The sequence below is a fragment of the Meriones unguiculatus genome, chromosome 1 (assembly GCF_030254825.1).
Source record: "Meriones unguiculatus strain TT.TT164.6M chromosome 1, Bangor_MerUng_6.1, whole genome shotgun sequence".
Lineage (NCBI taxonomy): Eukaryota > Metazoa > Chordata > Mammalia > Rodentia > Muridae > Meriones > Meriones unguiculatus.
In genome coordinates, this window is record NC_083349.1 from 173,135,430 (window position 1) to 173,150,008 (window position 14,579).

Below are 14,579 nucleotides of genomic sequence, written 5' to 3' on the forward strand. Positions count from 1 at the left end.
GCGGGCGGAGGGAGAGAGGTGCGGGGCGCAGCTGTGCGGGACACCCGCGAGCTTTCCGTTTGGCTAGCCGGCCATCCCCACATCAGAGAGAAAATGGGCACGGAGGCGGTACCCACTCTGCGCTGCAGGCTCTCGTGCAGGTGTCTCCCCGGACAGCCTCGCTTGGGCATCACAAGGTGTGGGATTGCAATGGACAGTGGAGGGACAGATGGGCTTGCCCAGAGGTTCGGAAAGAAAGCAAATTCAAGTGCAGACTTTCGTCTCAGTCCTAGATAAATGTAATGTGCCCGCATACACTCGTATTTTATTTTTTGTTCTAGGGCGTGGTCTCTTTTTAAAGCAATCCGGACCACCACTACCTAGGACATATATTGCACAGCTCTGGGGGTAGATCCCTTACGCTAAGATTGGGCCAAATAACCAGAATTTTCAGTTTTCCTCCTGGAATTTTAAGAGTTGGGCAACATTTCTAGAATTGGCAAAAATAGAAAATCAAAACTGAGGCCATGATCTCTCCGTGGTGCTGAAGCAGAATTCCTTGGCCCTGTTCTTCACAATCTTTCAGTCATTTTTCAGGCGATAGTATTTCCCTTTAGCCTTTGCATTTATATTGTAATATATATAGTAACATATTGTATTGTAATTATATATATTTATTCTCAATGTTAAATTTCTGTTAATTAAACAGGATGGAAAGGATCTTCAATCTCTTAGTTTCACATACGATAGCCAGCATTTGAAAACTTCTCTCATTTTAGACCAGAACTATAATTTCAACATTCGTTCTTGTATTGATTGTTCCTTAGGGTAAAGAGGAGGCTGCATCAGAAACCTGCGCATGAGGTGGGCTTTGGCTTAAAGCCGACACTCGGGCCAAGGAACTACATTTCCCAGAACCACAGGCGTGCCTCCAGGGAGGCCGCGCATGCTCACTGGAGACCCGAAGCCACGGCTTCCGGCTAGTAGCTGGACCGGGAGGTGAAGACCGGAAGGTAAGTTTGGACTCTCTCAGGTGGGAAGCTTGAGTTCCAGAGAGGAATGAGCAAATGGAGGGAGGCTGAACGGCTACCTCTGCCCCTGTAGTTAGGTGCTTCAGGAGGGCGCCGGTGTTTGAGGTGGGATTAGGACAGCGCGTGTCGTGTCTTGCCTGGGACTTCTTGGAGCTAAGAAAGTCCCACCAGCGGTTTTTAGCTTAGAAGGCCTCTGCTGTGTCAGAATTGCTTAAAATACAAACAGTAGCAGTTCATTAAAGATGGTATGGGAGGAAGATGTGGCGGGAATTAGTTTATTTTGATTTTTGCTTTACACAATACTTTCTAGAGTTAATGATCGTAGCGCATCCTGAACCCTTTTTCATGAGGAATTGTGTATCCACACATTTTAGTTTCGTACATTTGGGGCTATTTTAGGGTGGATGCTTAGTGCACCCAGGAATCCCTTTTTGGGTGTTTGGCCACCGCCACGTACCTGTCTTTGTAAATTTATCACCACACTGATAAACCTAGTGTGCTGACACAAACAGTACTGGGCCTAGAGTCTTGGGTTTTTTTTTTTTTTTTTTTTTTTTTTTAATAAGTCCGTCTGGTGACTGGATTGATCTGGCCCAGTTCATGCTTATGAAGAACTAAACTGGGATACTTACTGTTGGGTCTCAGACCCAGGACAAGTGGCTGAGCTGATATTTAACATAGAAAATACACCTGGCCTCCAGGTTCTTCCAGCATACCTCAGTCCCAGGGCATGGCTGGTATACCCTGACCTCTACCATGAACTTTCTCTTCTCCCTCTCCATGGTGACTTCCCTGGTCTTGTTCTTTGGGAACCAGTGAACCTGCCCCAACTGAGCTGTACCCAGTTAAGCTGCCTTTATCGAAGAGGGCCTGTACCTGATAGGAACTCAAGTGTCTGGCTCTTTGATCACCCCCCCCCTGACAGGCAGCCTTACCAGACCGCTGAGGAAGACAGTGCAGCCAGTCCTGGTGAGACCTAATAGACTAGGGTCATCTGTAAGGGAGGGAGTACCTCTCCTATCAGCAGTGCACTTGGGGAGGGGCATGGGAGGAAATGAGGGAGCTGGGATACAAAGTTAATACATTGTAATTAAAAAAAAAAAAGCTACCTTTATGCTTAATCTGACTTGAATCAGCTCACTTCTTCAGCAGAGAAAACCTTACCTTGAAAAACTTTAATTTTGGTGATTTGAACTTTTGAGGTCCAGCAAAAGGTAAAACCACATTTTTTTTTTTAAAGGGCAAGTGTTTTGAAAAGCCGAAATACTTTTAATCCTGCACCTAGAGTTAAGTTTTAATTCTTCCCTATACTCTGCGTGTATGGTAGATCTTGCCGTTTGACTTACCAGTCTGTATCACTTGCATTCATTCCCAGGCATCTGTGCAATAATCTTGGCTCAGGTATACCACCGAGTTTGCAGTTTTTACTTGGAGTGAATGTACCCACAGTAAGTAGCTGAGCCACTAATTTTCTTCCTGATAACATGTCTACCAGTGGGTGGATCTGGGGAAATGTATTCTATCTGTCGCATCAAGTAGTGTTTGGAAAGTATGTTTTAGCAGCTAGTAATTGCCAAACCGATACATTTATATTGTTTTTCCTTCTTAAAAAAGCACTCATGCCAGCTTTCAGGCCTTAATTTAGTGCTTGAGATAAACAACTCTGGTTTTTAGATATTTCTTACTGAATTATCAAGATCTGTACCCAGATAGTCTAGGTCATTTTGTGTCTGTCTTCATGTCAGGTTTTTATGTGAAAAATTTGAGTATCACTAGATGTTCAGAGAATCCTGACCTAGATCTGAGGTCCTCCTTACATAGGGAGATACTTAAAACAAGGTTCAACAAGTATTTTTCTAAAATTCTTTAATAGATGAGCTTAATACCCACTAAATTTAAAAGAACCACCACAGTTTACAAGTCTTTTCAAAAATGGCACAACTTTGACAAAATCCAAATTTCAGGTAGTTTTTCCGCCTTTCAATTGTATTTGAGAGGGGCAATTTAGCAATGAAAGTGCTGTATGATACCTATGTGGCATAGCAAACCTAGGAAGAACCAGTAAAGTCCTTAGTCTATGATCTGTAGGCTTTTCAAGTCAGTTGTATTTAGAAGAGCTAAAGAACTAGATTATCACTAAATCCTGTGGAAGGGGAGAGAGGTTTAAAAAAAAAAAAAAGACTTAAGAAGGAGAAAGAGGAAAGGGAAGCTTCTTGGGCATGACACCATTTGCAAGGTCACAACGGACACCCCAACGGAGGGCAGATCTTTTCTTCTCAGTTGGCACTAGGTAGTTGTTTGGAACATATACATGTTGAGGCTTGGACTGGGGTTCTGTTCGGGAAAGCATTTGTTCTCGGACATTCCAGCGCAACTCCTTCCTATGATCTTCACCAGGAAACCGCATTGAATCCCAATCCCTTTTGTACTCAAAATATCTGGCTACTCGGTCTATCTTTCCACGGTTTCGGCTTAACTGATCCAGTCTGGGGAGAATAAAGGACTTGGGTCTGCTAGCAACAATCAAGTCTTGTTCATAAACGGGAGGGCCCATTTCTTCTCTTTGTAGATAGCAAATGAGCTGATCTTGTGAAATCCCTTGGTATTCACATGGCAGGTTAAATTTTTGTGAAGTGTCAACTGGGGATTCTGTGTCTCCTTGGAATTGCAGGTTCATTAGCCTGTGTCTCAAGTCCCAGAGATCTACATCACTCTCTGCACCAGATTCAGATTCACTGATAACAGACTCATCTGTCACTAGTACTTCCCCATCTGGCTTTCTGCGTAGCACCTTTCTCTTCATCACTGGCTTTCTCCATTTGTGGGAAGCCTCTGAAACTGTTGATGAATGGCCTCCTGTATGTGGGTAGTGCAGTTGCACAGGAAGACCAGGTCTCTTTCCTGGTGTTATTGTGGCTTTACTGTAGGGATCATACTGGGCAGCCTGGGCCTCTCTCCTTATATCTCCTTCACCCTGCCCTGCACAGATATGTGTAAAAGCTGTAGCTGCAGCTAACATCCGTTCTTCTGGATCCATATTGACCCATTTTTGTCCACCAGGTGCTATCAGTTGCTCCATTGCTTCCTCTACACTATAAGGCTCTCTGTAAGAGATAACACTGGTTAGTTTTCTTGTCTCAATCTTATACGCAAATGGAAAACAGCAAATAGTTGTGGTGGGGATATGTCTATTTCTTGCTTTTATTTCCACTCCTTACACTTTCTATTCCTTGTCACATTTAGTGGTTCCCATAAGGGCTGAGTTCTGCATATGTCTCTTAACTTTACATGATGCTTAATGGACATTATATAACATATTTAGAGGATGCTTTTGTATATGGCCATACTCTTATGTGTTTATTAATTCACATAATCCTTTCATTTTAGGATTAGTTCATTTTCATAGGAAGCTTCAAGATCTTAACTGATCATCATAAACAGTGTAGCTGGATGTAGCGCAGACACTCTGAATCAGACTGTATATTTGCTTTTACTCTTAAGAGAGATAACCCTAACATCAAAAAGTAACATTATGGAGCACGTGCACACACACGCACACACACGCACGCACGCACACACACACACACACACACACACACACACACACACACACACACAAATGGATATACTCCCAAGATAATCTGTTCTAATGAAAATATCCAGTGGTTAGTTTCCTGATTGGATTTAAGGTAGGTAGCTAATTGCCTGCTACATTGTTTCCCTATTCTTTTCTCTTGAAATTGAAAAATTATGCATGTAATTTTAACCAAGGATTTTTCCCCTCCCTGAAGAAATTTCTATCTAAAAATTTCTGTCTGGAAAACTGCATTTTCCACATTTCAAACTTTTCATGCTATAAAGGAACATGGTGCAAGACCTCTCGTAATTTAAGGAGAGTTGTGGCAACTCAGCTATCAGTATATGGAAACTTACTTTAAGTTTTGTCAAATTTATCTAGTCCCTAATTGACATAATCTAGTCATATGCATATAGCATGGGTTAAATTTCCAGAATGGAATTACCTCTAAAGTTTTCTACTCCTCCATAGTTGTTTACCATCAAACTTTCTCATCCTTCTAGACTATTCCACAACTGTTCTCATATACTTGAACATATTTTCATAAGCTTTTTCTGTTTTTGCATGGAATGTCTGGTCTTTGCTCATTTACTTTTCAGTTTGTTAACATTTAAAATCAAACCTAGGCCTTGTGTAAGTTAGACAGATGTTGTACTATTTTGCTACACCCCCAAGTTTTGTTTGTTGTTTACCTTTTAAATTTATACCTAGGTAGTCACTTTTCTTTCTCCTACAGTTCTTGGGTTTCTGTATTGTTTTACTTAGAAATGCCTTTCCCCTAGGGATTCAGCTCAGTGACATGAGTGATTGCTTAGCATACAGGAGGCTCTAAGTTCAATTCCTAGTGTTGTTTCCCTAGAGTATTGTTCTCTGATAATAATATAAGCAAAAGCCAACTTTAATCCTAGCACTAGGGGGGCAGAGGCAGGCAGATCTCTGTGAGTTTGAGTCAGCCTGGTCTACAGTTCCAAGACAGCCAGGGCTCTGTTACATAGAGAAACCCTGTCTTGAAAAACCACCACCACCACCACCAAAAAAGGCATTTTCCTGTATTTCTTGTACTAATTTTAGTTTGACTTCAACTACCAGATCCAAATTATGTAGGATTAATTCTTGTAACTATGATAGAAGTCGTTTATAAACATGAAATTTGGTTGTAAAAAAAAGTAATTACTACCTTTTTTCTGCCATTAAAACTGCTTAAAGTAAGAAAACTTTGTCTCCAGGTTTTACTCCCAATGGGAAATATAATCATTGATAGTATTTCTTCAATTAATAAGATAGCTTCTGTTGTGCCACCTTTAAGACAAAACAGAACATCAGATAACATATAGGCCACTTACTTGAAATATTATATTAAATAGAAACAGGAGTCACAAGTAGCCCACATAAATCTTACCATTAAAAGTACTGGACAGATATACTAAGAAATCAAGAGGAAATGCTATTGGGGGGGGAACAGTCAACATGAATTCTTAGTCATCTTGATTAGTGAGAAATAGAGAAATCAAGGAATTTTCCTAAATTTAGAAAGAAAGTTAAAAGGTGAGGGTTTTCCCTTTTCCTTTATTAATTAGCCAGACAGAGTTTCTCTCCCAAATACCAGGACTCTAAACTTGCATTACCATGCTCAGCTTAGATATTTAATCATGTGACACTGACATCACCAAGGAAGCAGCTCTGACACTGATTAATCATCATCTCACTGTCTTTTCTACAGGCGGACCTGCATGATTTCTTTCTGGGGCTGTCATGGCTGAAAACACAGACAGAAACCAGATTGAGAAACTCCAAAAGAGAGTAAAGGAATTGGAGCAGGAGGTGGAAAGACTTAAAAAAGAACAGGCCAACTCTATAAAAAATTTAAGTATCAGAGAAAATTCTTTAGGCTCTGGAAAAGCTAAGCGTGCATTTGATTTTAGTGCTCATGGGCGAAGACATGTTGCCCTAAAAATAGCCTATCTAGGCTGGGGATACCAGGGTTTTGCCAGTCAGGAAAACACAAGCAATACCATTGAAGAGAAATTTTTTGAGGCTTTAACCAAGACCCGACTAGTAGAAAGCAGACAGACCTCTAACTATCACCGTTGTGGCCGAACAGACAAAGGAGTTAGTGCCTTTGGACAGGTAAGGGCCAATATATTGTTTCTGAGAGACATTAATAACAGGAAATCTGAATGCACATACTGAGCCTTAAGATCATCTTTGATATAGTTTCTCTTAATTCCACAGGTGATTTCTCTGGACCTACGTTCTCAGTTCCCAAGTGGCAAGAACTCAGAAGATTCTAATTTAAAAGATGAAGCTGCTGATGTTGCTGAAGAGATCCGTTATACCCACATTCTCAATCGGGTGCTTCCTGCAGACATCCGAGTATTGGCCTGGGCCCCTGTAGAGCCTAGCTTTAGTGCTAGGTTTAGCTGTCTTGAGCGGACTTACCGTTATTTTTTCCCTCGTGCTGATTTAGACATTGTAACCATGAATTATGCGGCTCAGAAATATGTTGGTACTCATGATTTCAGAAATTTGTGTAAAATGGATGTAGCCAATGGAGTGATTAATTTTCAGAGGACTATTCTGTCTGCACAAGTGCAACTAGTCCAGAGCCTGGGTGAGGAGAGAAGCCAAGAACCTTTCCAGTTATGCCAATTTGAAGTGACTGGCCAGGCATTCCTGTATCATCAGGTTCGGTGTATGATGGCTATCCTCTTCCTGATTGGCCAAGGAATGGAGAAGCCAGAGATTATTGATGAACTGCTGAACATAGAGAAAAATCCCCAGAAACCTCAATATAGGTAAGTTAAGCAAACATTAGTATATCCTTGTTCCTTCCACCATTGAAGTAACTCACCAACTCTGCCCTCATTAAACTTTATACTTATTTAAGTGTATGAGTTTCACCTGCATGCTAAGTCTGCTCACCCCTTGTGTGTCTAGTAACTACAGAGGTCAAAAACAGGTTGTATGTCACTAAGTGGATACTGAGAATTGAACCTAGATCCCCTGGAAGAGTAGCTAGTACTCTTAACCACTGAGCCATATCCCCAGGGAGCTTCATAAACTCCTAATTTGTAGAATGTTATGAACATTTAAGAGGGGGTGTTACCTACTAGTTTTCTCTTTCTCATTAGTGAGGAAATAGATATTTGGACCGACTCCTATTTCCCAGCTTCTGAAATTACAGGGAAGGTAGAAAAGGTTTTTCTTTTGTGAACAGGCTGTGGCTAAACAGACACCAGTAGTTCATTCTTAGGTACTGAGAATGCTATGAACAAATATGGATAACTAACATGTTTTAAAATTTCTGGCATCATGGGGAGCTCTATCAACCCATGTCGTGACGATTTGTTACCACTGACATTTACTTTCCTTCTTTTTTAAAAAAAGAGGAGTTATAAAGTTGCCCCAGATTAAGGCAGTGTTCTATTTTCTTAGATGTTACCACTGACATTAGCAGATCTTCCCTGCCTCCTTAATCTCAACTAAAGCTCAGTATTTAAAAAAAAAGAAGTACTGGCTAACTGATACATATTTTCATACTTGTTTCTCTTTAGCATGGCTGTTGAATTTCCTCTAGTCTTGTATGACTGTAAATTTGAAAATATCAAGTGGATTTATGATCACGAGGTTCAGGAGTTCAATGTTACCCACCTACAGCAGCTATGGGCTAATCATGCTGTTAAAACTCACATGCTATATAGTATGCTGCAAGGACTAGACTCTGTTATGGTAACATGTAGGGCAGGAACAAAGATGGATGAAGCAACAGAATGGAGAAACATTAAGCCTTCTGTCATAAAGCATACCAGTGCCTTTGTAGAAGGAGTGAAAATGCGCACATATAAGCCCCTCATGGATCGTCCTAAATGCCAGGGACTGGAATCCCGGATCCAGCATTTTGTACGAAGAGGACGCCTTGAGCACCCACAGTTACTCCATAAGGAAGCAACAAAAGCCAAAAGGGACTGTGCTGACACAGAAGAAAATACTGTTTTAGAGAATCCAACCAAGAGAGTCTGTATAATAGATGCAGAAATTAACAGCATTGTATAATCCCAGGAAGCTAAGATCTTTACTGGGATCTAGGGTACAACAAGCTAAAATTCTAATGACTGATTCTTAAAAAGTCCTTACAGCTTCTTAAACAGTAAAGGGTCTAAATATTCTCTAATCCCTGTCCAAAAGAATTATGAAGTAAAAGAAGCAAAAAGCACTTGTCACCTATATGCTCCTGGAAATCTGTGTTTTGCATTTATATTCATTAAAGCCTGGTCTCACAAATATTATTTGTTGTTCTTTTTCAACGCAAATGTGATAACCACTAATGTGAGATTTTTGCTTTAGTGTCTTACTTTTTAAGAATGTAGAAGTACCAAATTCCATCAATTAAAGATTAGGTTGATGGTTCAGTGCCAGGTATGAAGATACCTGGAATCTACCTAGCTCAATGTAGCACATGTTTTTAATGAGGCAGCCAAGTGCAAAGACTGGCAAACTTTCTACTAAGGGTTAAGAGTTTTTTTAAGTTCTGAAAAAAAATGCTATGTTGCACTAGTCTTATGACCTTTAGAGATGTAAAAACACTTTTGGTTCTTCTTGACCGAGTTCTGAAAGGTTCACCTTTGCAAAACTAGGACAGGTGTGTATTTGCAGTGGGGGTTTAAGCCAACCAACCAACCTTTGGGTGGAGACAGGCTCAGGAATTCAAGGTCATATCTTCAAAACAGTGAGTTCAAGACTAGCCAGGGCTATTAGAAACTCTGAATAACCAAAGTAGAAAAGGCTTTGATTCTAAGGTGGAAAATAAAAGTTGTTTGCAGAGTTGGAAATTAGCACATACTTAGTATACTTGAAAATTGACAAAAGCTTAATTTAGGTAAAACAGTTTGTCACAGTCATTATCTTCAGGGACCACCAAGCAGTTTTAAAAGCAAGAAAATTATGTAGCAAAAGCATTGCTAATATTTATAAATGCTAATATTATTCAAATGTACAAAATTCTTTGTAACAATAAATACCACCCCAAAACTTAAATTCTACTTATTAGTAGCTGTCACTGCAGTAGTGTTATTCACATTTACATTCACATTTAGCACTCCTGAAGCTGCTAAATGTCAGGAACATCTGACTGAACAGTTGGAAACAATAGTTAAGGTAGTCCGGTGCTGCCTCAGTGCTCGTAGGGGTAGAGTATAGAATCAAAGACCTCAAGAAAAGAATTCCAGGTTTAGAAGATAAAAGAACTTAAGAAAAGTGAAGTTATCCAGGTGGATCTCGGAGTTTGAGACCTGATTTACAAAGTGAGTCCAGGACAGCCAAGGCTATACAGAGAAACTGTCTTGAAAAACAACAACAAAAAACTTGTGCAGAAGTGGTATAACATAATAGCTTTCATATCCTAGCAGAGGAGGCTGGAGAACAGTGACACAAAGTAAGATTTCTTGTCAATTTAACATTCTGAAAAGGACTACTTTGTCCTTTAATTTTAAACATTCTTAACTATTTGTGTGTATGTGTGTCCGCACACATGGGTATCTGCAGAGCTTGGGGAGCCTCTTTAGATTCCTTGGAGCTGGAATTAGAGGCACTTGTGCGCTATCCACTGGGTGCTTGCATCTCAACTACGATCCTATAGTAGAGCAATTTCTTACCTTATTTTGATTTGCCTTGACTGAAGTATTTACGTTAACAAAAAGGAAACCTAGAAAAGAAAAACTGACTTTAAGAGATATTGTTATTTAAAAAATCAACTTCAAAGCAATAGTTCATTAGGAAAAAAAAGCCCTAACTAAGGGGTGTTATACACTAGGAGTCTATAAAAAGCAAGAGTTTGAATGAAATCCTTTCAAGAGGTTGCCTGGGTGTGAGTATTAAAGAGAATAGGTTCAGTGACCTTATCTTTAGTAGTCAGTCATCTCAGAAGAAGCAAACGAGAAGCTCCTAAACGTATTTTTACAAAATTACTTCAGAGGGGTAATATTTATACAAACACCAAGGTAGGACTGAATGTTAGAAAAAAATATAAAGTAGGGCTTAAAGCTTAATTTCTTCATTTAAAAAGTGTAACTATTTCAATAGGTTTTTAAATTTTAATTGAAGTGTGTGTGTGCATGCATGTGTTTATCTCTTCTGGAGTTGGCCTGGGGCAATTCTGGACTAAAACAAGACAATTTTTAATGTCATTCTTACAAGAGAGTGATAAAAGTCTCATTCCTTTGTGTTTAAACTGTGCTCCCTTCATTTTTACCCCTCAAATATGTAGATGCTTATAAAGTGAAATGCAACTTTTCCTAATGTCTACAGGTTATGGTCAGTTCCTTTGCTTTCTAATAAACACGACAATCTCATGCTAGAGAAACTTAGAAGCTAAACAATCTTATATTTTGTTAATAAATATGGTTAATATTGACAAAAACACCAATTTTTCTTAAAAATCTCATTATACCTAATTACAGCTCAAAAGGATTCTGAGGGTGTTGTGTGTGTGTGTGTGTGTGTGTGTGTGTGTGTGTGTGCGCGCGCGCGCGCCTGTTTTTCGAGGCAGGGTTTCTAAAAGTATCAGCCTTGGCTGTCCTGCAACTCACTCTATGGACTAGTCTGGACTCGAACTTAGAAAGATCTGTCTGTCTTTGCTTCCTAAGCACTAGGATTAAAGGCGTAGGCCACCATTCCGGGCCAGAGGAGGGTGGAATTTTTAACCTTTTAAGTCCCTCGATTTGGATATAACTGAAATTATGGTGTAATTTCTAAGCCAAATGACAAAATGCCCTCTAAAAAAACTGATTACCTCGATACACACATTGGGGTGCTTTAATTTATTCGCTTGCGTCAGCACTGCGTGCTGAAAAACCTAAGAAACTTGAAAGGTCCCTATTTTTGTTTGCAGTATTATTGTACAGCTTTTATAAGATTTTCCTCTCTTTACCTGGGGTGGGGCAACCCAGAGCGGCTCCTTCAGTTTTAACCGCTATCCTAAATCTTAAGCAACCGCAAAGGACGGCTGGCTGTGGCCATGAATCCACGAAAGGTGGAACCCAAACGCGGGGCGACTTTCCTGCTCTTCCAACAATAACGACAGCGGTCGCACCATCTGGCCGCGGGCGTGCCGGGCTCGGCTCCTTCCCTGGGGACCCGGACCCGTCCCCAGCCTCCGCGCTGGCCCGAGGACTCCGTCCGCCCGCTTGACCGTCGGGCTAAAAGTGGCGCAGACAGGGTGCACATTGTGACCTGGGAGGGCTCGGGGGCCTCTGCCCCTGCAGCCGGGTCAAGACGCCCCGGGCAGCGCACGCCGGCGTTTACCTTGAACACAGAGCCTGGCCCAGGGAGGAAAGGCGAACCCACGCGTAGCGGGGAAGAAGCCCCGGCCTCCGCCGCACCCCGTCTGGCAAAGGTCCGCCGCCCCGGCTCCGCGCACGTCACCAGCCGCCGCCGCACGGTCCGTCCCGCCGTCGCCCTCCGCGGAACACCCGCTTCCGCCTCGCGCAGCCGCGCAGGCCCGGCGCAGTCGTTAACGGTCCGCCGTTCGAGTTTAAATCCCGGAGCGAGCCGCGCCCGCGTCCTCCACGCCTACGTAAGGATTGGTGCACGTTCCTTTCGGCCCTCCCCCTCGGGCCGGAAACGGGGCTTGGGGCGCGGAGGTCCCGCGGGAGCCCGCCGGGCAGCGGCGCGGAAGCTGTCCCCGGTTGTCTGGGTGTTGGTCTGGCGGCGTGGCAACGGGCTGGCCCTGCCTGTCGTCGGGGAGAGCGGAAGGGAGGTTGTCGGGCTCTGCCGGCCTGGCTCGTGGGGCCGCCCCCTCTGGGACAGCCTGACCAAGGCCCCTGCAGCCCTCCCTCGGCACAATGCTCTTCCTTTTCTGAGCCGACTCTTGACAAAACACAAACAACTGGTGTGTTTGTATAGGATTATATGTATATATATACATATATGTACATATATATATACATATACACGTATGCTTGGCCTTTTTGGTATAATGTTTTATATGTACGTGCCTGGAAAAAAAAAAAAAAGGACCCTAGTGCTGAGAATAGATTGGAAAAGAGACCCCTATAGTTCAACATTTTAGTCACTGGGATGCATTGAATCCAAAGAATTTCGTCCGAATTCTGACGGTTGTATAATCTAACACAAATAAGCACGAGTTTATTTCTTACGATCTCTAATGCTTTGGTTGGTGAGATGGTTCAGCGGCTCAGAGTTCTGGCTGATCTTCCGGAGGTCCCGAGTTTAATTCCCAGCAAGGCGGCTCATGATCATCTATAAAGGGATCTGATGCCCTCTTCTGGCAGGAGGTGTACATGCAGACTGAGCACTCGTACATAATCAAAAACTAGAATGCTTAACTCTTCCAAACACTTAGTCCTGTAGCTTACCTACCTAGCTTTTTCTCAGGGTCTCTTTGCTCTCTCTCTGAGGCACTTGGGAATTTATTGAAGAAAACTGAATGACTTCCCCTTGAAGTACATTCTTTTCTCAGGAACCATATCCTGTCTTCATGTTATGCTTGCATGAACATTTCTTTGGCATAGAACCTACAGTTAACGTGTCTCAAACCAGGGTAGATGATTCTTTTTTTTTTTTAAACCTACTTTTGGACATTCAGTTTTACCCTATACCTCAAGGTAGGAGCTTGCCATGTAGCCCAGGCTGGCCTTGATCTCAAGATCCTCTCTCTCTGGTAGGACTGCTCTGCTGCCCTGCAGATGAAGAAGCATAACCACAGTACTACAACTACATTTGCTTCATACATGATAGTTCATGTGATTTAATATCTACTGTTTAAGTTTTCACCTGCTTCTCCAAGTCGGAATTCAGAGTTGCTCACTGTGATCGGTCAGTTTATGTTAAGTTTCATTTATTCTGGAAATATCTCAGCCGGGTGTGGTGGTGCGACCTTCAATCCCAGCACTCAGGAAGGCAGAAGTGGGTGGATCTCTGTGAGTTCGAGGCCAGCCTGGTCTACAAAGTGAGTCCAGAACAGCCAAGGCTGCACAGAGAAACCTTGTCTTGAAAAAAAACCAAACACTGTCCCCAGAAAAAAACAACAACAAACAAAAGAAGAGAAATACCTCTATCTCCCTTAGAGTTTACTTTTTAAAGGTGCCAAGTTACTGGATTTTGGTGACTCCCTCTAGTGAGTGTCTTTCCTTAACTTTTGAGTGCCACATAGTTCTCTTTTATTTGTTGCCCCTAACCAGGTGTAATGGATTTTAACCCATCATCATCTTTATTCATAGGTTCAAGTGATGCATGGTCATGCTTATGTTAACCAGTCCTGTATGATGTTTCTGCTCATCTTACCCCTTTGTTGACATTTTTAAGTGCCCTCAGCTATATTCTATGAATATATCATGTTTCTATAATTTTTAATTTTTTCTTCTTTGTCTTCCCAGTATAGGGCAGTGACACTAAAGACAAAGAACAGCAAAATGAAAATAAGTAACTTTCTCTTGACACTGCTGCTGTAGTCTGTCAGTTTGTCTATCCAGCCTCTTTTCTTCACTGTCTTGCTCAGTTGCTCCTAAGTTTCTATACCCTGAATTCTGTCTCATTTGTAAATTCAGGCTGCTTTTGAGGGTTGCCAGCAATCTTAACAGTCATCAAATTCAATTGTCTTGCTCAGTCCTGTGAGTATTTGATAATTTATCCAATAACTATTTATTGGGCATTCATACAATTTACTGTGGAATGGTTTGATGATTTGATAGTTTAATAAAAATCCATCAAGTGTGAGACTGAGAATGCAAGATCTTGAGTTTGAGGCAAGCCTGGGCTACATGAGACTGTGTCTCAAAACACAAGAGGCTGGGGAGATAGCAATTAAGGGGAGGAAAATTGTTCATTGAGAACTTCTAATAACAAGGAGACTCAGGATTATGTCATGAACCAAGAACTGAAAGAAAGTGGAAGGATGTGGAAGGCAGAGGTGCAGTGAAAGATATTTTACAGGTAGTGGAAAAGCATATGCAAAGACCTAGGCAGGTAGGAGACTT

The 14,579-nt window shown here is 41.7% G+C and overlaps 3 protein-coding genes across 11 annotated transcripts in view; 1 reads left to right on the forward strand and 2 right to left on the reverse strand.

The window, feature by feature from the left end:
• The window catches only part of Ddx25 (DEAD-box helicase 25), a 34,022-nt gene extending 22,013 nt beyond the window's left edge, over window positions 1-12,009 (reverse strand). Inside the window, exon 1 of the mRNA XM_060371568.1 lies at window positions 11,887-12,009. The gene's annotated coding sequence lies outside the window, so the exon portion shown is untranslated. The remainder of the gene's footprint in view (window positions 1-11,886) is intronic.
• On the forward strand, window positions 33-8,868 carry Pus3 (pseudouridine synthase 3). 3 transcript variants are annotated; one of them, XM_021656247.2, is made up of 6 exons: window positions 33-176; window positions 807-992; window positions 2,386-2,458; window positions 6,308-6,714; window positions 6,820-7,382; window positions 8,142-8,868. In XM_021656247.2, the coding sequence occupies exons 4-6, from the start codon at window positions 6,340-6,342 to the stop codon at window positions 8,638-8,640; spliced, it is 1,437 nt and encodes a 478-aa protein (XP_021511922.1). In that variant the 5' UTR covers window positions 33-176; window positions 807-992; window positions 2,386-2,458; window positions 6,308-6,339; the 3' UTR covers window positions 8,641-8,868. The 3 variants fall into 3 exon arrangements, with proteins under 3 accessions (XP_021511922.1, XP_021511925.1, XP_021511924.1); XM_021656250.2 differs by lacking the exons at window positions 33-176; window positions 807-992 and adding exons at window positions 1,003-1,115; window positions 1,827-1,979; XM_021656249.2 differs by lacking the exons at window positions 33-176; window positions 807-992 and adding an exon at window positions 2,024-2,224.
• Hyls1 (HYLS1 centriolar and ciliogenesis associated) lies at window positions 2,860-12,026 on the reverse strand. Of its 7 annotated transcripts, none has more exons than XM_021656251.2 (4): window positions 11,887-12,025; window positions 10,239-10,288; window positions 5,765-5,886; window positions 2,860-4,114 (listed from the first exon to the last, which is right to left on the reverse strand). In XM_021656251.2, exons 3-4 carry the CDS (start codon window positions 5,776-5,778, stop codon window positions 3,193-3,195), a joined length of 936 nt encoding a protein of 311 aa, XP_021511926.1. In that variant the 5' UTR covers window positions 5,779-5,886; window positions 10,239-10,288; window positions 11,887-12,025; the 3' UTR covers window positions 2,860-3,192. The 7 variants fall into 7 exon arrangements, with proteins under 7 accessions (XP_021511926.1, XP_021511928.1, XP_021511929.1 ...); XM_021656253.2 differs by lacking the exon at window positions 11,887-12,025 and adding an exon at window positions 11,513-11,642; XM_021656254.2 differs by lacking the exon at window positions 5,765-5,886.
• Window positions 12,027-14,579: the final 2,553 nt, after the last annotated feature.

Coding starts and splice junctions, on each gene's coding strand:
- Pus3 (XM_021656247.2), top strand. CDS start 6,340: ATGGCTGAAAACACAGACAGAAACCAGATTGAGAAACTCCAAAAGAGA. Junction 6,715..6,819: donor GAGTTAGTGCCTTTGGACAG/GTAAGGGCCAAT, acceptor TTAATTCCACAG/GTGATTTCTCTGGACCTACG. Junction 7,383..8,141: donor CCCCAGAAACCTCAATATAG/GTAAGTTAAGCA, acceptor GTTTCTCTTTAG/CATGGCTGTTGAATTTCCTC.